A 21,338-nucleotide genomic window follows, 5' to 3' on the forward strand; every position below is an offset into this window, starting at 1 on the left:
CGGGCGCTGCACCTTAGGTTGCAGTGCGGTGCCCTCTTTTCCACTCTGCTGACTGCTCATCGCTCCCACCCCGCCTATTTTCTTGCCATCGCTGGTTGCACTCTCTCCTCTTTGCTGCTAGTAATACCAGACACTTGCTGTCCACGCCCCTGTACCATTACCTCCCACCTCAACGGCTATGGTTCATGCTTCCATTTCAGTCTGTGCCACTTCCCCCAGTGCTGCAGGCAATGCACCCTCCCCTCGCCTTTTGCTCTAGGTTATGGCCTAGGGTGCACAATTGTGCCCCCTCCTCAATTGCTACAGGTAATATCCCCCCGCCTCTCTGCTCCATTTGCTCCTCCCCAGTGCTGTCTGTGCTCGGATGCTAATCTCAGAGAAAATACATTGTGTTCTTCTCCTCTCCTCACATGTCCTGAAAGCTGAGCCCAGTGTGAAGGAGCAGCGTGACCTCCCCACCCCCTCCCTCCTGCCACTCCATTCCTGCTTCCTGTTTTGCTGCACAAGACACCGTGTAGACTTAACAAGCATTTGCAGTGCAAAAAGTCCTGCATTTGCAAGATTTTGAGCCATTGGTATTGTAAATAACAATGCCTTTTACTTATGTGATTTGAAAACCTGCAAGCAACGACTAGAAGCACAAAGCGCACATAAATAAAATTTACAATGCCAATAGGTCAAAGTTTCAAAAATGTAAGACCTATTGCATTGTAAATGCTTGTATACTTTACTGCTGGTAATCCTGCACTGAGGCAATCACGGATGGTAATCTTGTATTGGATGGCCACTAATAAAATCTTTTCTTATGTCTATGGCACTAATATTACTAGCTAGGGATCATTTTCCTTGAACATAAGTAGCTTTTATTACTGAAAAGGTTAGAGACCCCTGGTATAAATCTTCATCTAGAAGAAAAGAAAACGATACGGTTGCTTTAAGGCAGCTAAGGGTACCGCAGCCCAAGAGCACCACAGTTGCAATTAGGCTACCTTTTCGCATTATTTATCTTTGCAAAGTGCGTGTAAAATCATAATTACTTGAGCAGGGTTGCCGGACATCAGTCTACTACTCCCCAATTAAGCAGGTTTCTAATTTAGTGTAAAAATATTCTTACAATTTCACTAAGTGGCAAAAAACATTAGCTTGCCCCAAACAAATATTTGAAAAAAACTAAGACTTCACACACATTGGTAGCACCTTGGCCAGCCAATGGCTGATTGGTATTTCTGCACTTGTTATGGTACATCACTGAATGTTCTACAAACTCTATAGTGGGGTAAGCCATTGCATTCTGCAGGTCTAATCAGTAGAGGAAATCCCTAATTTGCTTTGACAGGGTTTCCACACATTTAGTGCAGTAAAGAAACCATATCTTTTGATTAGCCAGACTTGCTTCTCGAGCTTGATTTCAAGGCTGGCTCAAAGTAGCTTAGCCTTCTTTAAGACTACATTGGCTCAAAGTAGCTTAGCCTTCTTTAAGACTACACATTTCAAGTGTTCATGCCACCGTGGTCGATTTCTTCTGCTTCCACTGGATACAGGTCTCCCACTCCCATTATCAAGGCACGAGTACTCAGGTTTTTGAATATTAATGAAGATCTCATGATAAACAATTTTCAAACATGTAGAACCAGCTTTCTACTATGGGCATCGTCTTTAAATTTACTAAGGCACTGCTTTTTCCCCATTTAAAGCGGAGTGGGTTGTCAAAATTCCACGTCCTGCAGTTTAGGGTCAAAAACAAATGATGAACCAATTACCATTGTCTGAATGTTTAAGTTGCTTAGCTGCCTAAAAGTAACAGTTAAGTTTTAAGGTGAAGGTTTTAAGGTGAAGCTGTATACACACGGAAACGGTTTTATTTATTTTTGCTAATACATGTGGGAAACACGGTTTGGTTAGCAGTGCAGATGCATGTACTTTTAAAACCAATTTGGACTTACAAGGTTTTTTTATGTATAAATTTGTGAAACAAAATAAAGACAGCAAGAAAGATTTTTTTGAAGGAAGCTTGTATCTTTCCATAAAGAATACATTTGGGATTCTGTGTACAAGCAGCAATTTCTCACTCTTAACGCGGAGGTTGCATATTTGCAGAAATGAGCAGTCGTGGTTTCAAGGTTTCTAAGTCCCTAGTCACAAACCGGACCTGTAAGGCAAGCAGGCTGGAGAGGCAGCAAGCACAGACGCTTCGTGCTCCTATTTTCAGCCCAGCTCTCCATTGACAGCAAAAACTGCTGATAAGATGACCGAAGCTGCTGATGTGAGGAGGACCCCATACCCACACCCCTCATGGAAGCAACACAGATTTCTGCGCCTCTTAAAAGCCAGACGCTTGCCAGTTCTTATATTTACATCTCCATTCCCTAGGTTAGTTGTGGAAAGCAAACCTGTACTCCACATTTCAGGAACCTGTTGAATGGGTAGTCTGCAATGGAGGCAAGGGATAATTGCGTTTCCAGAATTCAAAGAATCGACTCCGAAAGCGGTCCCATGTCACAAAAGGACTGCTGCAGTCGGGAATTATTTTTTTCTTAGAGAGAGGGTGGGAGGGGGGGGCGACTTTACATTCTCTATAGAGCAAAACCTGTACAGGCCCAAGATGGTGTGTTTAACCAGAATAAGCATTTGCATCTCATTTTGCACAAATTAAAAAATGCGCCCCTTGGCAAAGGAAAGGAATACATTGGGGCCTCCACGATTATGAATTTGAGGATATGCCCGTAGTTGAGAAGTGCTGTTAAAGGAAACTATTCCTTTCTACTCGTAGGTACTAGTTAAGAGACGTCTACCCCCTCATTAGTTCCACCCCTCCTCTCTACCTACATCCTCAGCAATTCCATCATCCCCATTAAAATAGCAGTTGTCAAGTGCTAAAACGTAGAATGAGTAACAAAGCTAAAAAAATGTCCTAAAGAAAAAGTTACTCACCTTCAGTAACGCTCTTTCTGGTGGATACTCTATCTACCATGAATCGAGGGAAGAAAGGCCTTGAGCACTAGCTGGAATCCTCCCAGTTCTAGCAGGTTAATGTGAAGCACCTGCTTCCTTGGAGACCAAATGCCCCTTAACCTCTAGTTCCTCTAGATGAGCTCCGCACCCAAGAGTAGTCATGGTCGGTAGTGGTGAGCGGGGGCATAGGATAAGATGACAATTTTCTCCCTTGGAACACTTAGAAGCACTCTGGGTTTCTTTTGGTCTGCACAGCGGCAGGACGCATCAGTTTCTCCATGAAGGTCGGGTGCATAAGACAGGCCGGGGGAGTTGGCGCCAAGTCAGTCATGCTCCTCGGTTCTCGGGTCAGCAGTCTTCTTCCACTCCTTTGGAATTCAACAAAACCTAAAGAGCTGGTATCAGGGGGTCTCCTAAATACTCAAATTTAGGGGTGTTAAGTGTATTGAGTGGTAGTAGCCAAATGGCTACTTACCCCAGGGTTCAATAAGCCTCATATATGACCGCTTCCTGTGGGAAGTGGGCATAACCCTGTCCCAGAATCCAAGTTTGCCATCATCAAGACGGCCAACTCTGAGGTCGTGTCAACTTCAGGTAGCCCACCTAAGGGGTGATCGTAGCCTGGGGGTGGGCAAGACTACCTGACTAGCTAAATTTCCCACCTGTCCACGTGCCAAACGGCTCTGTACAAAGGGGGGTGGCTTCCTCTCCAGTGAGGTAAGATAAACTTGTCAAAGGCGGTAGCTTCTTAGAAGCATCCCTGCCTTAGAATTCTAATCAAAACCAAAGGGGATGTTGGACGAAGTGTTGAACATTGCAAGCACTCACCCCCAGTCAACTGATCTGGGTTTAATCCATCATCATTCTTTAGCTCACTCCGCCACCCCAGTTCAGACATAGCCATATGCAAATTAGTCTGACCCTATGCCTCATGGGAACAGTCCAGCTCGAACTGCCAAGCCATGTCTTCCCTGGACCGGAAACAAGCATCCTGGGACCGGTTTCTGGCTAATCAGCCGTCATCAGCCAGGCTAGCTTGAATCCAGTGGCAAAGTGGGACGGGTATGCCCAGACGTGGGTCCCGTGTTCTCCATGCCACTGGAATCAAGCTATCCTGGCTGAAAAGGGGTGAAACTCTGAAACCGGTCCTAGGATGCTTGTTTCCAATCCAGGGAGGACCTGGCTTGGCAGTTCGGGCTGTACTGTTCCCATGAGGCACAGGGTCAAGACTGATTTGCATATGGCTGGGTTCAAACTGGAATAGCATGGTGAGCAAAAAAACTATGGATTTAGGCCCAGATCTCTGTACTGGGGTGAATGTAGGACATTGTTCTGCATTTTGTCCATCAACTGTTGTTTTTGCAATAGAATTCCAATCAGCAGCTCATCCTGTGGGAGAGGGTGTGAAAGCCCCCTTCCAGAGCAGGCTTTGTTTCTAACCTCCTGACAGCAAAGGCCATCAGCCTTGGGGGGTCAAAAACCAGTCTCTGGTGGCAGGCTGGCAAGAACCAGTTGATCAACACACCATAGACTAGTAGGTTTTATGGGGGCACATTTAAGGTGCCCTATGTGTGCATGTATTAATAAATCCAACACTGGCATCTGGGTGGGTTAATTAATACGAGATGTTTGATACCAAACATCCCTACTTTCAGTGAAGCCATCATGTAACTGGGGAACTCGTTTTCACCAGTGTCCAGCTACTGCTTTTAAAATGACTTCTCTGATCACTTGCAATATACAGTAATAGAATTAGACATCACAGGGGCATATCTGCTCATGCAGAGATGTCCTCACATAAACTCTGATGCACCCTGCCATAGGGCTCAAAGGCCTGCTGTAGTGGTGACAAATATATTAGATGCAGTGACTTTGGCATGACACACTGGAGTGTGTCATGTGTTTTCACTCATTTTATTTAGAAATCTGTTTATTGAAGTTGCAACATTAGTCATACAATACATCTTGCATCAGCTTAGCGCACAGTCACAGTCAAGGCATGGCATAGATTCGTAAGATTATACAAACAATTGCAGTAATCCGTAACAATTGGGTGGCATTCAGCATTGTCTGAAGTGATAGCCTCTGAGGCTACAAGTGAAATTACCTCTGTGTCGCGTGTTTTGAGGTCTTACCCCATATGGGGACGATAATTTAGTAACCTAGGTTGTTATGTACGTTCTCTCCAATTGTTCCAACAAACAGATAACCAACTATTATGTCAATAACCCTTCTCTGCAGCTGGGGAGTGGTCTCCTCTACAGATTAGCAACTAAAAGAACAACAGCAGTCATGTGTTTTCACTCATGGTTTGCACCACGTTTCGCAGCCTGCAATGGCACTCTGTGTTGAATTTGCATGTAGGTCCTTTCAGGATATCACAGGATAAATTGCAGCCCTAAGGGACCTTCTTTAGTACCCTTGCCCTGGGTACCTGGATTATACTTTACTAGGGACTGGTAGGGGTGCTTAAGTCCATAGCCAATTATAGCACAATTAGACTTTACTTTGTTTTGGGGAAGGAGCACTGGCTCAGATCTGATTAGCAAAAAAACTACTTACCAAGACACTTAATAAACCTATAGATGAAAGTGACAGAGGTAAAATGCTTTTAACCTTGACTCGAAAGAGCAAAAGGTAGACTGAGACAACTGTCACTGATTGAATTGCCATTTGGAAAGCGCAAACAACTACTTCAAAAGAAGAGTCCCAAGGCTAACCAGCAGGTCACGGTCTAGCCTTCCGCTACATTAAAAAGGAAAGTAGTCAGCCTCTTTGTAAACACTTCGAGGTGGGTCAATTTCAATTCTGGAGACAGCTTATTCCATGGTTTATGGATATTACAGAGAAAGAACGACTGCCCCTCCTGGCATTGTAGGCTCTAGGCACTCAGAGCAGTCCCTGAAGAACAAAGTGCTCTACACAGAAAATATTCACAAAGTCTATTCCTGAGATAGAGAGGACCCAGTTCGTGGACTGCTCTAAAGTTAATCAACAAGGTATTGAATTTGATTCTTTAATTAACCGGTAACCAAAGAAGACTGCTTCCTAGAGCAACTAAGAGTCAATAGGCAGCACCATTCTGAACCAGTTGCAATTTATTTATCAGAAAGCCGGGAGCCCCTAAATATGGAGAATTAATGTAATCTAATCTTGAGATCACTTGCGCCAACACACATGTTTTCCAAGTATGCATTGCAATACATTTTAAAGTTTTTTTTTAAAGACTTCAGCAAGGAGAAACAGCCTGCAGTAAATGGTCGTATCTGCAATTTAAGTGAAAGGTTCTGGTCAAACTTGATCCCTAAATCACCTACCACTAAAGAGGGAACTGGAGGATCTCCAAAATTAGCTAGCCACACATTCCATAAATCATGTGGGGGGACGGGGGAGTGGTGGTGTGGGGGGTTGACACAAAAAACAGTAATTCTGACTTATTGGCATTAAGATTCAATTTTATCTAGGCAGCCACATCAGAAAGATAGCCTTGAAACCAGTCTATCAGGGATTTATCAATCTGCAGAAAAAAAAGCCTTAATTGCGTAACAACTACATATGGTATAATGTTGAAACCTCAACGTTCCACTACTTTGCCTAAAGAAGCCTTATAGCTACTGTATAAGGTACGGCTAAGGGCCGAACGTTTGTAGCTTAAGGTAAACTGGTGGAGACAGACTACCTGCACCCGATCCCTTAAAAAAGAATGAAGCCATTGTCTCGCTCTGCCGACAACTCCAGCACCAACCTATGATGTCACATTTGTAAAAAGCATCTTAACATTTGATCTTTAGTACTTTTCAGACTGTCTTTAACTGTACTCCGCACCCCCCTTAATTTCCACTGCAAATATTTTTCCCCAATTAGTTCAGATCTAATGAGAAAAACTGGGAGAGGCAAACTTCTTCAGTCAATTTGCCTGTAAAGCTGCAATGACCATAATGTGGACTGACTACACATACTTTATGCAAGCTAGTCAATGGACTTTACTGGGAAAGGTTTCTCACACGATTCCCATGCAGCACAGTTAAATAGTGTGCAACAGGGTAGACCACACAAATGCCTCACCAGTAAGTTTTCTCATAGGTATCCCAGAACTGTGGTATTTTTAAACAAGTGAGAGGGAAGGGCATTACCGCATTAGGTAAAGTCTCTTGCCAGAACTCTTCAGGGTGTTGACCTTTTGCACATACTGATTAGCTAGTGAACAACATGTAGTAGTGTAAGTTACTCACCCAATTCCCCTGTACCGTTGGCAAAATCCTGCAGGATTCACTCTCCAGGGCTGGAGGTTGCACAGAGGTAGAAGTAGACATTTTGACAGCTACGTATCTGAAACAGCTGATCTAAAGAGAATAAAATACACCAGTTAAGGAGAAGAGAATATTTACAACAGTTTTTTAAAGTCAAACCTAACAATGAGTCTATTGGATACACACTTATTACAGACAGTTCCTAGGCCAATATTTATTTTCTCAACAACTACTTATTTTACTGACTTCCTTATCCAACGTAAAACAGCAGCATCCTGTGAGAAAGTGCCATCTTTCTTGCATGGTATGCCCCCACTTTTTGCTGAATTGCTGAATGTACTTTGACTGAGTGTACCCTGGACTCCTGCCAATCAGGTGCCCAGGGCCTATGTTCCTTCCCTAAAACACACAAACTCCCAATTGGCAAACCCTGGCCACATGTCAGCCCCTGGTAAATGGTACCCTAGGTACCCAGGGCCTTGTGACCAGGGAAGGCCTCTAAGGGCTGCAGCACTCATTGTGACACCCTTAGAGGCCCTGTACCCTTACACACACACTGCCTTTGCAGGCTGGGTGTCTGGGTGCAGGACCAAACAAAGAGTCGACATGGCACACATCTCTGTGTACCATGCCCATCACCTACACTGCCAAGGCATATATCAGCCACCCCTCTGGCTGGGTGCCTTATGCCCATGGTGTGGGCACAGGAGCAGGAGCCCTGTGCCCCTACAGTACCCAGGTCCATTCCTGGGCACTGTAAGTGCAGTGCTGCCATTTAAGAGTACATGGTGCTGGGAGCTCGTCAAACACGAACTCCACAGCACCATAATGGCAACACTGAAGACTGGGAAGTTTGGTATCAAACTTCTCAGCACATTAAACCCACACTCATGCCATCTGGGGTGCTTGGTACATTAAATTCCACACTGGCATCTTAGAGATGCCCCCTTACAACTAACCTACAATCCACGTCTGCTCTGAGGCTGCCCAGGCTGCCACACAGCAGACACGTTGCTGGACCCCTGGGTGGGAGAGCCCCTGCTCTCCTGGGCCTGCAACAATGCACATCCTGGGCGAGGTGATAAATCTCCTCCCCCAGGATGAGCAAAGGGAAGCTTCAAAGGCATGCCGCCTCTGTGAGTTTCCCCAGGCCACTGCAACCCCCCCACTCTGGCGGGAAGCTTGGCCGGAAACCCCAAACAAGGACATGGGATGTGCCAGCCTGCCTACCCCACCCCTCAGGAGGGGGAGGCGAGGTGAAGCACATATCCAGGCTCTCGCCATCTTGAAGATGGGAGGCCCTACCCTATCAGGACTAGGCTACTGCCCCCCTCCCACAGGAGAGAGGCAGGATAGGGGGTGTACCCACCCCAGGACAGGGACCCATTGGTCCCTGGCCTTCACCTACCTGTAACGCCCCTAAATCTAGTATTTAGGGGCACCCTGAACCTTCCTTCCCCAGATTCCAGAATCCGAAATTACAAGAAGAGCAAGAAGAAAAGAAGACCTGCCCTGCAGCTGCGAAGGAGAGGGAGACACCAACTGCTTTGGCCCCAGCCCTACCGGCCTGTCGACCTCGAACCTGCTCCTGCTCCAATCCCGGCATCTCTTGTGGCCAGCAAACTCAGAAACCCCGGAGGACCTGGCTACCTTTGAACTCTGATCCCCTGGGACTCCCATGAGTAGAGGCTCTACTCAAAAACTACCTTTCACCCCTGGCAGCAGCCCGGAACCGCGATCCCAGCCCACTCTGCACCAGCCAAGCCTGGCCGGTGCCGGAGTGAACTAAACCCACGAGGACGACCCCACGGCGACTGTGACCCCGAGTCCGGCACCCAAGGACCCCCCTCGACAATCCTGACGAAGCCTGCAGCCTCAGAACAGTGTGCCACCCCAACCGCGATCAACAGAGGGTAAGATTTTCCGACACCAAAAGGCACCCCTGCACCCAGCGCCCCACGGCCCTCTGTGTCCAATCCCGGGGTACCTACCTATCCTCCAACTACCCAACTTACCTCTCGAAGTGGTGGTGGCACCTGAAGAGTCCTCGTCCCCGAGCTTGCAGTCTTTTTCCTAACCGGAGATTTCCCATTGATATCCATTGAGCGCCCGACGGCTCAAAAGCACTCTGCACCCAGCCACCTGAGTGGCCCTGGCAGTGAAAACTCTGTTCCTTCCTACTTCCCCTGAGTAAGTGACCAGGAGCCCAGCTCCCACAGCCGCGTGGCTTGCCAGTCAGCAGCCACCAAACAAGGCCCCCCCTATCCCTCATAGGATAACATTGGGCCTAACTCTCTCTGCACCCGGCCGCCCTAGAGCCGCTGAGGGTGAACCAACTGTACCTACCTGACCCTGGGAGACCCCTGAGTCTGTGCCCAGAACCTCAACCCTGCCAGTCGAGTACTTACCCTTAAACCGCAAACTCTATTTTCCTCAAAGGGTAACATTGACTGGCTTTTTCCTGAGTGTGGAGTTATCAAATCTTCAAATATTCACCAAAAATCAGCCGAGTGACAAAAACGAATTTACTCACCTGTTCCTAGGTGAACTCCCAGTGCTGGATCTTGGTGCCCAGCACGGACTCTGAAAAATCTCTACAACTGTACTTACCCTTAACTCAATTTTCTTCCATAGGAAACCATGGTCTGTTTTTCTGTGAAATTTCTTCTAAGTGTCGATTTCTGCAATCTTTAAATATTGTTCAAAAATCATATACTATCTGAAAACGTAATTGCTTACCTGTTTTGGATAAAGGTCCCAGTACTGAGTCTAGGCACCCAGTACTGGATTACAAAAGTAACGAGAACGTACTATACCTGTAACCTGCATTTTCTTCCATAGGGAATCATTGATTGTTTTCTCTGAAATATTTTCTAAGTGTCAACTTTTAAAATAGCTAAATATTAGTTAAAAATCATTACAGTACTTAAGTCGACTTTCATCACTTGATTCTGAGAACTGACCCAGGACTGAATCTAAGATCCAGTCCTGGAATTACAAAAGTAATCTATAAAGTAATCTGTTGCAAATAACTTGAATTTATCATTGAGCTCAATGTATTGTTGTGTTTAGAAATAGAGTTGCCTACTGCAACTACTTGTAACTGTTTACTAAAGTCTATTGCATATACAAAAGTATTTATATGAAACATCTCCTGTCGAGAAAGTATATTTTAATTCCAAGTGTTGGTTCTAAAATAAAACAAGCATATATTTTTTTTATATAAACCATTGGCCTAGAGTTCAGTTATTGAGTGTGTGGAACCATTTGCTGACTGAGTGTGTACAACATATGCTTTACACTGTCCTCTGATACTGCCTTACTGCTCGACCAAGCTACCACTTTAGAGAGTAAGGTTATATCTAACTTTAACCTCTGTTAAACCCTTGGGGTCTGTGGACTCTGTACACCCTGTACCTATTAAGGAACAGTATATACAGAGCCACTTTCTCACACATCCTGAAAGTACATACTACTTATGTTCAAAACAGACAATCCAGTTACTAAATGTGGATTACTTTTGATATTTTTATATCATGTCACTTCTCAACGAGAACCTGAATTTTAAGACTCAGTTGCAAAAATCTCAAAGCCCCAAATCTGGCCTGTTTCAGCCTAGGGGGAAGAAGGGAATATCTTGCCATTTACTGCTTTGAGTAGGTTCTGCTAAGGTTTTTCTAAAAAAAAAATTTATTTAGGGATAGTTCATCAGAGCAATACAGTAATTCATTATTACACTGTCTCCTGTTTCCACATGATTAAAAAATGTAAAAAACATATACAAGATAAAAGACGGAAATAAAATATTGCACAATTCATGAACAGCATTTCTTAAACCATAGTTATTGTATACCCTACCTATCACCCACCAAGTGCATACTAACACTTAGCACAGATTTTCCCATAGTTTCGCAAGCTTCCTATATGAACCCGATCTTAGAACACATTTTCTTTCGAATCCCTTAATCCTATATAATTAACAAAATAGCTGCAGGAAAGTCGGGATATTATTGGACCGCCATGTTTGAAGGATCAATGACTGAGCTACCAGGACCAGAATATATTAGTGGTTTTTTTTGCAGTAAATTAGCTTTTAAATCGGGCAAGTATCCTAGCACAACAGTCTGGATGTCAAGCGTCTGCTGAACTTTCAATCTATTAAAACAATACAGATTGATTGCTCCCCAAAATCCATTTAGTCTAGGGCACTCCCAGATGATATGTGTCCAGTTCCCTCCTTCCCTCTATATTGCAACAGAAACAGTTTGAAGAAATCTGAAGATTTATTTTATGTAGAAAATCTGCTGTTCGATATAAGAGCCGCTTGGTGTAATATTGCATTGGTCTTAGGTTGGCCGCTTTCAAGAAAGAGTTATAAAACTTATTGCTCTGATTCCAGGCCAAGGTGGAGATCTGTAGCCCTTCCTGGGATTCCCATTTTCTCTGTGCTTTCAGATCTAGTCTACCTGTTACCAACCTCCTGCAGACGAACGCTGACTACTCTTCCGACCGGCTGGGAAGGAGGGCGTGGACCTGGGAAAAATGCGATGCAGTCTAGTGGGCGTTGCAGGCAGGGTGGACGGATGACAGAAACGGCCGTAATCCAGAAAAGTAAGGGAACTGCAGTTCCCGAAACCTGTGCGGCACGCGCGCCCACAAGAAATTACGTGGCTCCGTGACCCTGACGGTTATGAAAGCCAGCACACACGTTGGAAACATCGCAGATTATTCAGTTTTGCTGGAAACGCAGAGGACGAAGGAGTTTAGAGATCTAGCGTGTCAGGTGCGGTAAGGGTGTCTCGGACACCGCCTTCCGAATTGTTTGGCTTTTGATAGGGAGCATGCCGCATTTGTGTAGAACTACAAACAGTTGTACTACATCTTGTTCAGGAGCCAGTACTTTGAAGTGAAGGCTCGTGTAGATTCTCAGTATTGCCGTTTCCAGGATTTGGGTCTACCACAAAATCTTAAAGACATCATATATACCAGGTGGTATAGTACCTGCTTTATAAGGATATACTATCAAGTTTATACTTTCTCAAAACTCATCATTACCGAATTGATTGTGTGTTTGTTACCACGTGAAATCCATGGAATGATATCCATATGACTTATGGTTATTCTTTCTGGGTAGGTTATATGTTATGTGTTTATTTACGTTCTAGCAGGAGATCAGTGAGAGGTTGATGCCAAGCCTTGTCCTTCCTCCCTTGTGATGTTAAACCTTACACAAACATTGGTGGGTACCATTTGATCTAGAGCGTTTGCATCTCTTGTATATATATTAAGCACAGCATAACCTATTGTTTCTGTTCGCAGTATCCAATGAACGGGATCTGAGTTTAAGCAACATTTGTTCTATAGAAGACGCGGTAGTAATGTGGAAGTTCTTTGATGAATACAAATCGTCCTTCCAAAGGCTACTGCAGGATATTGTTATTTTTCTCTTCAGGTGTATAGGAATAGAGAAATTCCATAAGTATAAATTGCGAAGGATTAGACTGTTTTCTACAGCTAGTTTTCTAAACAAGCCTTTTTTTTTTTCACAGATCTCCCTCCCCGCTGTTCCCTTCCTTTCCTTCCCCAGATTGACCACCTTAAATTTCCGTGCTATAATGGCAAGCCGGAATTGAGGGTGTCAATAGGTGGACTCATTTGAGCAACGAACCGATCCTGAGATGCCGCCGAGGTACCCGTGACACTACCTGCCGCTCGGTCTCATTGGAGGGTGGCCCTGCCACTGATCATTTTACCATTTTTAGGGTCTACCAATTGTCCCGCTAGCTTGATAGTCTCATTAACCCCTTCAGTGCCCGCCCCTTTCCCCGCCCAGTGCCGGCCGTTGCATTAGCGGGCGGGGTCTATGACGAGCTGGACTCGTCATGGGCACAGCGCCACCGCGGCCCATGACGAGTCCAGCTCGTCATGGGCACTGAAGGGGTTAATGTGTATAGATGACTGTCTAGTGGTTAGGACTCCTCAGGGTATTTTAATCAAATGGCACCACTGACGCACAGCTAATGATAGCCTGAGACAACAGAAGCAAGTGTGCCGAAGGCTGGAAAGGAAGTGGCGCTGGCATTACGAAACAGAGGACAAGGCAATGTACAAAAAAGCCATTGCAGACTATAAAACGAAAATCCGAACTACTAAAAAACAATATTATTCCACCAAAATAAGTGTCTCCCTTAACTCCACCAAAGAACCTTTCGCCACGGTGCAGAAACTGAGTAAACTCCCCGCCCAGAAAATACAGGAGTAAACCAAGACTTTTGTAAGCAGTTAGAACTTGCCTTTCAAGCTAAGGTCATAGCAGTCTCAGACTCCTTCATTTCCACTCAGGGACTAGTAGGAGAGCAACCCAAAGGACCCCCCCCACCACTACGATGGAAGTTTCAAGCAAGGAAGGCTTTTCAGCAGACACTATTGTAGGGAAGTATCCAGTAATCCACTCAATTGCATGAATAACACGGGACAATTCAATGGTCGGAGCAGCGAGGTTTATTTCCAGTCCTCACTCTCCAAGCTCATAACATTAATGCCCTCACAACGATCCCAACCGTCCGCACACATACTTGAAACAACACAAACCGCGTGATCTCCACGAGCATGAAGGAAACGCTCGTGAAGGTCACGCTACACATGCAATATGATTCGTGTATATACAACACATCTTCCCCCTTTTATTTTTCCTCTTTTTTTTTTTTCTTCTTAACTAACACATGGCATAATCCTTGAATCTTCCTGGGTAACGATGTTCACGTTTTCCCATTGATTCACCCCCCCAATTTGAACAATGAGGGTGTTGTTCATTGTAATCTTCAATTAATTGTCGACTCATCCCAACACTTCTAGCTGGATGGGAAACACCTTTAAACAACGAGATCCTATTCAAATTCCAGACACTTCCTCCCTCTATACGCACAGCGCTGTTAAACACTTCTATTACCCTCTTAGGATCTGACCAACACTGTGAACCTTTAGGAACACTTTCCTTCCTTTTCACCCGAACAAAATCACCAACTACAACCTTTGCTTTACTACAGGTACCTCTTTTCTTATCCATAAATAATTTCATTTTTTCTTTTTGCTCATTAACCCTTTAACAACTTCATAGTCAATAGCATTGAATTTCTTATCATTCCAATCCTTTTTTAACCCCCATGGAACTAAACTAGTGCTTGGTTTACGTCCCCTTAACAATTCAAATGGACTAGCTAGTGTTACCGAATTTGGAGACGTCCTGTAAGACAATAACCTAGATTGCAATGCATTGCTCCAATTTAAGCCCCCTTTCAGTGACAACTGTATCGCTTCCTTCATAACACGGTTAAACCGTTCCACCTGACCATTTGCTTCTGGATGGAAAACAGCTATTCTTCTATGTATTACATTACATTTCTCCAAAAATGCCTCCATCTCCTTACTGATAAATTGAGGCCCATTGTCCGTGACTATTTCTTGCGGAATACCTTCCCTACAGAATATCTCATCTAAAAATTCGATAACACTCTGTGAGGTGACTTCTTTAACCATCTTAACTTCAGGCCACTTCAAAAAATAATCAATAAGTACAATACCAAAACATTTATCCTTTGGCAAGACTTGAAAAGGACCAATGATATCAAGACCTAATTTCCTCCATGGACCACCGGGATAAGAAACAGGATGAGATTCTACACGTAAGGGAACAGCAGATTTATCACTACTGGAACAATTACTGCATTTGCTTACAAATTGTTCGATGGATGAATCTATGCCGGGCCACCAAAATGCTTCCCTAACTCGTCTTCTAGTGAATGAAATTCCAAGATGGCCCTCATGACCGATCTCCATGATTGTATTCCTAAATCCAAAAGGTGGAACCATTTTGTCCCCCCTCATAACCAATCCATTTTCAAGTGCTAATTCTTCATGAATTTTCGAAAAACTCATGTCACCCGACAATTTCCTTACTTCTGGCCAACCTTGCACAATGTATTTCTTTACAATTTTCAATTCATTGTCTTTCTCCATTTCCAACATCCAATCCTCCTCTCTTAAATTCTTCCCCTTACTATGTATTAAGTTTAAATCATGCGTAGTGTATGCCACCTCACAGTCATCATCTTGGTAATTTTTCTCACCATCAATAGCCTTGACATACAGTCTGCATGCATATTTGCTTTCCCTTGAACATACTCAATACTGAACCGGAATAATTGTAATCTTGAGGATAATCTTGCTAATCGTGCTGACATTGATCGACCACCTTCAGGAGACATTAAAAACACAAGAGGCTTATGGTCAGTTTTGATAATAAACTCAGTCCCCCACAGAAAAATTCTAAAGTGTTCTGCACCCCATACACAAGCAAGAAGCTCTCAATCACAGAATAATTTTTCTCTGCATCTCTTAATTCTCTAGATGCATAGGCTACGATCCATTCAGTACAATTGTCTTTTGGTATCAAAACACCTCCCAGACCAAAATTACTTGTGTCTACCATGACTATGCACTTTTCCCCAGGAACAAAGGATTTCAAACAGGGTGCATTTACTATGAACTTTTTCCAGATTCTCAAATGCCTGAGGCATGTTTTCTGACCATATAAACTTTGCTTTTTTTTTTTAGTAAACATCTGAAAGAGTCAACCTTAACCGAGTAATTTGGAATAAATTTTGCATAAAATTCAGTCAGACCAAGAAAAGCAACTAACTGTTCTTTTGATAATGGTACTGGAGCATTAATGATGCTTTGAATATGTTTCTGCTTTGGTTTAATACCCTTCCCGCTAATCGTGTGTCCTAAATACTCTACTTCCCTCGCTTTCAACTTGCATTTATCCAATCGCAGAGTAAGACCTTTCATAGCTAGTGCTGCTATTACATTATAGAGATTTCTATCATGCTCCTCATCATTCTTCCCATAAACTAGAATATCGTCCTGGAAAGCTATTGCTCCCGATAATCCCTCCAAGGTTTCTTTCATTAATCTCTGGAAAACTGAAGCTGCACTAGCTAATCCAAATGGCATACGTCGGTATCTAAATAACCCGTCCGGAGTAATAAATGCTGTGAAATTCTTAGAGTCCTCTGAAAGAACTACTTGATGGTATGCACTCGCTAAGTCAATGCACGAAAACACTTGTGCATTACCTAAACTGGATACCATTTCATGTAAATTGGGGAGAGGATGAGCATCAACCCAAATTACGCGATTTAGGCTGCGTAAGTCAACACACAAACGGAGTTCCCCTGAAGATTTTAACGAAATAACTATGGGAGAAACCCATGGGGAAGACTCTATGGGTTCTATGATACCATCATTGCAGAGATTTTTTAACATGGCACTCAATTTATTCCTGTAAGAGAGTGGAACATTCCTTACTTTATGCCGGATGGGAACTGTATTCTCATGAAGTTTAATCACATGTTCAAATCCTACATATTTCCCAAGTTTCCCGCTAAAAACATCCGGAAATTCACTAATCAATTTATCCACCAAATCGGACGCACACCGGGAACCAGAATCTATTGCAAAAACAGGAGGATTTGCTCTCGGATCAAGTCTAGTGCCCAATTCATGTTGATGTGGCCACCCTAAGAGAGATTCTCCCGACTTTGCTACATAAATTTTTCCAAAAGTACATTGGCCAGAAAACGCTATGTCTGCGTTGAAATAACCTATTAGATCAATTTTATGACCAGTATAACCCCCCCTGGAGATACATCAGGATGGGTTAGTAGCCTATTAGGCCAATTCTCATAGAATACTCTCGCTGAAATAATTGAATACAAGGCACACGAATCAACAAGAAATCTCAAACTTTTCCCATCAACATTAATTATACACGATGGAAACTTTGATTTCCCATCCTCACTACAAATATTAATCACCGTATTGATCTCATTTTCATCGTTACTGTGAGAATTATAATCATCATCTAAACACTGTATATGGTTTACTTTCCTCATAACAGTTTTGCAATATTTACTGAAATGCCCCTTCTTATTGCATTTTGAACACACTTTATCAAAAGCTGGACAACCCTTAAAGTTCGCTAAATGATTGGAACTCTCACATCTAAAACATTGTAAAGAAGAATTCCGTTTATCTGGACCGGTGTTTTGACTCTTATTTTTGTTCTCATATTTATTTGGATGGTCACTTCTCTGACTTGAATTTTTTTTTTGTTTGACGTGTTCTTTTGAGTCTTTGTTGATACTGAATACATCTCCTTTTTCGTTACCTCTGATCTCTTTTACAAATTCTTCTGAGTGTTCTATAGATTTAGCAATATCGATGGCAGCATTTAACGATAAGTCAGAAGTGGACCATAATTTTTCTTGAACCTTCTTACTATTGGTTCGCATAAGAATTTGGTCTCTCAAGACTTGTTCATATGAAATACGTTCAAAGTCACATGAGCTTGCCAATGACCTTAGGGCGGAAACATAATCCTCAATTGATTCATCAGGGCGTTGTTTCTGTGAGTAGAAGATGAATCTTTCCATTACCACATTTTTTTTTTCCAAAACGAATGTTTAATTGAGATGAAGCGTACTGGTATACATTTATTCTGCCAGGATTGATTAAAACAGGAAGTGTTTTAAATTCCTTTAGACCAAAACCCCCAAGGCAATGTTTTAATAAGGATAGTTTTGTTTCAGGTTCACAATCGTCCCCTTCAAGAACCTCAACATAAGCCAAAAATACAGGTTCCCAGACTTCCCATGGCATGGGGGGATCACCTGATGACGAAAGGAAGGAAGGAGGTGGTACAATGCCTGACATATTTCTTAACACTAAAGATTGTCTTCAATGAATTTTAAATGCACTTAGTTTGTTGTTTCTTATATATATATATATTTTTTTTTAAATTGAAGCAAACGGATAAAATTCTCCTTCACATAACCAGTATGACAAGCTTCTTTAAATTGTTCCTTCCCACATGAAATGAGTGTTATTTACCTCCTTCTATGAAATACAAAGAGTTGCTTCCACGTGTTTGCTTAGATTCTTTAAAAAAAAAAAAAACTTGTCTTCACACGGACTCGTTTCTCTTTTACCTTCTGTGTATGTTTATTCAAAATGGAGGCAGAGGGTCAAAGGTAATGTTTACAACGTGTTGTGATGGTAACGCGGCATGACCTTATCGCGTTACATCACGTGATCGGAACACAACCTTACGTGACAGAGACTCAGCAAGGACGCGATTCGAATGCTTCAGAGAACTGCGATGTCTGATTTCGACTCAAAACAGGCTGCGGCAGTGTTCCACCAACTCACGGTAGCTGTTACACAAAACGACTTCTGCTGTTTCCTTCTTTTGTAATATTCCCTCTATATATTGTATCCATCAGATTCCCCTTTCCATGTCGCTCAAGCTCTTGTTCTCTTCCTTTCTTACGGGAGTTTCAATATTCTTTAACTGTTTGCAATCCAACAAAATACAGCAAAAACAAACTCACCGTCTGTAATTATTCCATTTCCATTCTCGTTACGTTACATCATATCACATTAGGATGAATGGAAACGCAGAATCCTCCCTTTTTTTTTTTTCCTTTAAATTGATGTAATTTTTTAAAATTCCGAATCCTGCCGAAATTGGCCCGGTTCGTGCCCGCTCGTCGCCAGTGTAGGGAAGTGTCCAGTAATCCACTCAATTGCATGGATAACACGGGACAATTCAATGGTCGGAGCAGCGAGGTTTATTTCCAGTCATCACTCTCCAAGCTCATAACATTAATGCCCTCACAACGATCCCAACCGTCCGCACCTCGAGCCCCCATACTTGAAACAACACAAACCGCGTGATCGCCACGAGCGTGAAGGAAACGCTCGTGAAGGTCACGCTACACATGCAATATGATTCGTGTATATACAACAACTATCCCTTGCCCTGACAACTTTAGCACCATCTCTGAAATTCAGGTTAGGACTATGCTTAGTCAGACAAGATCAGGATCATCCTGGGACCCTTGCCCCCCCACAATTCTCCACATGGTCCCAGAGGCTATGGCCCCTTACCTTACAGGTATTTTCAACCGGATGCTTTCGGTTACATACTTTCCGATCGCCTGGAAGAAGGCATCTATTTTCCCGCTGTTGAAAAAAAAAAACCTGGATACATGAGATGCGAATAGCTACAGGCCAATCTCTCGTTTGCCCCTGCCCGCTTAGATCATTGAGAAGGCCATGAACAAAGATCTTACCAAGTTCATGGAGGATAACAATATATTAGACTGCGCGCAATATGGCTTTAGAAGTCAACATAGTACAGAGCTGGCCCAGATCAATGTGTCTGAAGAAATTTGAGAGGCTCTGGAAAAAGGTGGGAAATCAGCTCTGATCCTTTTGGACCTCTCGGCAGCCTTCGATATGGTTGACCACAATCGGCTTGTTAGCCGTCTCTTTTCGGTTGGGATCAGGGGCAAGGCTCTGGCTCGTCTGAAGTCCTTTCTCTCTGACAGAGAACAACGGGTGGAGCTTGACGGGCATAGCTTGTCCTGGTTCACCTAGCCTTGCGGGGTCCCGCAAGGCTCTTTACTGAGCCCAACACTTTTCAACCTGTACGTCACCCCTCTGTTTGCTCGTAAAGTCCTTTGGATTCGAAACAGTGTCTTATGCAGACAACACACAAATTGTGGCGTTGTTCTCTGGAGTCCCAACGGACACTGCACAGAGATTCCAAGTGTGTCTACGCAAAATCGGACATTAGATGTCCCAAAACTGCCTCCAGCTAAACACAGGGAAAAAGTGAGGTGCTTCTAGTTGGTCGTGACACCTCTTTCTGGCAACCAGGCTGGTGGCCACAGGAAATGGGTGAAATCCCCACCCCGTCTCTAAGGTGAAAAACCTTGGAGTTTACTTTGATTCCAAGCTATCCTTCGAGGGGCAAACAAACTCAATTACCTCCACCTGTTTCTTCATGATCAGAACCATCAGAAAGACCCTTCCCTTTATCCCACTTAAGCTCCAGAAAGCGGTGGTAAAAGCACTTCTATTATCTAGAATAGATTATTGCAGTGGGCTGCAGCTCGTCTGCTGACTGATACCCCGAAACACCAATCAGTGGCTCATGCATTACCAACCTTGCATTGACTACCTGTTGAACGAAGGATCGAATTTAAAGCCCTCTGCATTGCCTTTAAGGCACTTCATGGACTCGGCCCTGACTTTTTGACAGACACGTTCAAGTGGTATCTTCCAGTGAGGCAGCTTCGCTCCACAACATCTGCAAACCTCGTAATTCCCAGGGCCCGAATGGCCTCTTGGGGAGGGAGAAGTTTCATCGCAGGCACAGCTAGACTGTGGAACTCACTTCCAAAAGCATTGAAAACAAAAAACAATCTCCTGGCTTTTCGTAAAGCCTTAAAAACTCAGCTTTTTAACAACTAGCCCTTCCTCACTTTCCGAACTCCCTGCACAGGCTTATATATCATGAAGAGATGCCACGCCTAGACACCTCCGGGTATTAGCGCGCATTATAAATCTAAATTTCATTTTCTTTCCTACAGGAAATGCCTAATCCTAATAAAGGACCATTTAAAAATAATTTTACTATGTTCAATGCACGGCTCTATTTCAGTCCAGGTTTTCCAGTTCTCATTTAAAAAGTTGCCTATTTTGCTAAATCCCCGACTTCTCCATTTAGCTATACTTGCCGTATCTAGCAATGGATCTTGGCCTATATATATATATATACTGAAGCACCCATAGGTTTCAGGGGTGTTATAGTTAGCTGGACTTTTCACTTGTACAAAACCATTGAAATTCCCCCGCTATAGTTAGTTCAGCTAACTATAACTCGCGCGCCCGCAATGCACAGCTGATGACGTCACATATTACATCACTCATGACATGGTCAGTGACATCACTCATGACATCACTGATGACATCTCAAATGACATCACTGATGACATCATCCAGTGAATGTGTGTTTTTATGAAAATTAAATATGTTTTATATATGTATAGCTCAATGTCGATGGAAGAATAAATGGGTATATAAGTGTCTAAATGGATGATTTGTTTTTGAAAAATTGATTGTATAACTGACTGATTAAGTGTATCTTAGTGAATACATGGCTTAGTGAGTAATGTTTAAATGTGTAAATATCTGTATCAGTCTCTCACTTTGTGTATACGTGGC

The 21,338-nt window shown here is 43.3% G+C and overlaps 1 protein-coding gene across 8 annotated transcripts in view; it reads right to left on the reverse strand.

Moving 5' to 3' along the window:
• Window positions 1–21,338, reverse strand: part of MDM4 (MDM4 regulator of p53) — a 554,746-nt gene that overhangs the window by 366,157 nt on the left and 167,251 nt on the right. For 6 of the 8 annotated variants that reach the window (XM_085651207.1, XM_085651206.1, XM_085651198.1 and 3 more), the window contains one exon: window positions 7,185–7,295. In XM_085651207.1, the coding sequence (XP_085507333.1) occupies window positions 7,185–7,265 (81 nt within the window). In that variant the 5' untranslated portion in view covers window positions 7,266–7,295. The remainder of the gene's footprint in view (window positions 1–7,184; window positions 7,296–21,338) is intronic. The other 2 variants (XM_085651204.1, XM_085651205.1) reach the window with 1 other exon arrangement.

This window comes from Triturus cristatus, chromosome 1_1, assembly GCF_964204655.1.
Source record: "Triturus cristatus chromosome 1_1, aTriCri1.1, whole genome shotgun sequence".
In the NCBI taxonomy this organism is placed as follows: domain Eukaryota; kingdom Metazoa; phylum Chordata; class Amphibia; order Caudata; family Salamandridae; genus Triturus; species Triturus cristatus.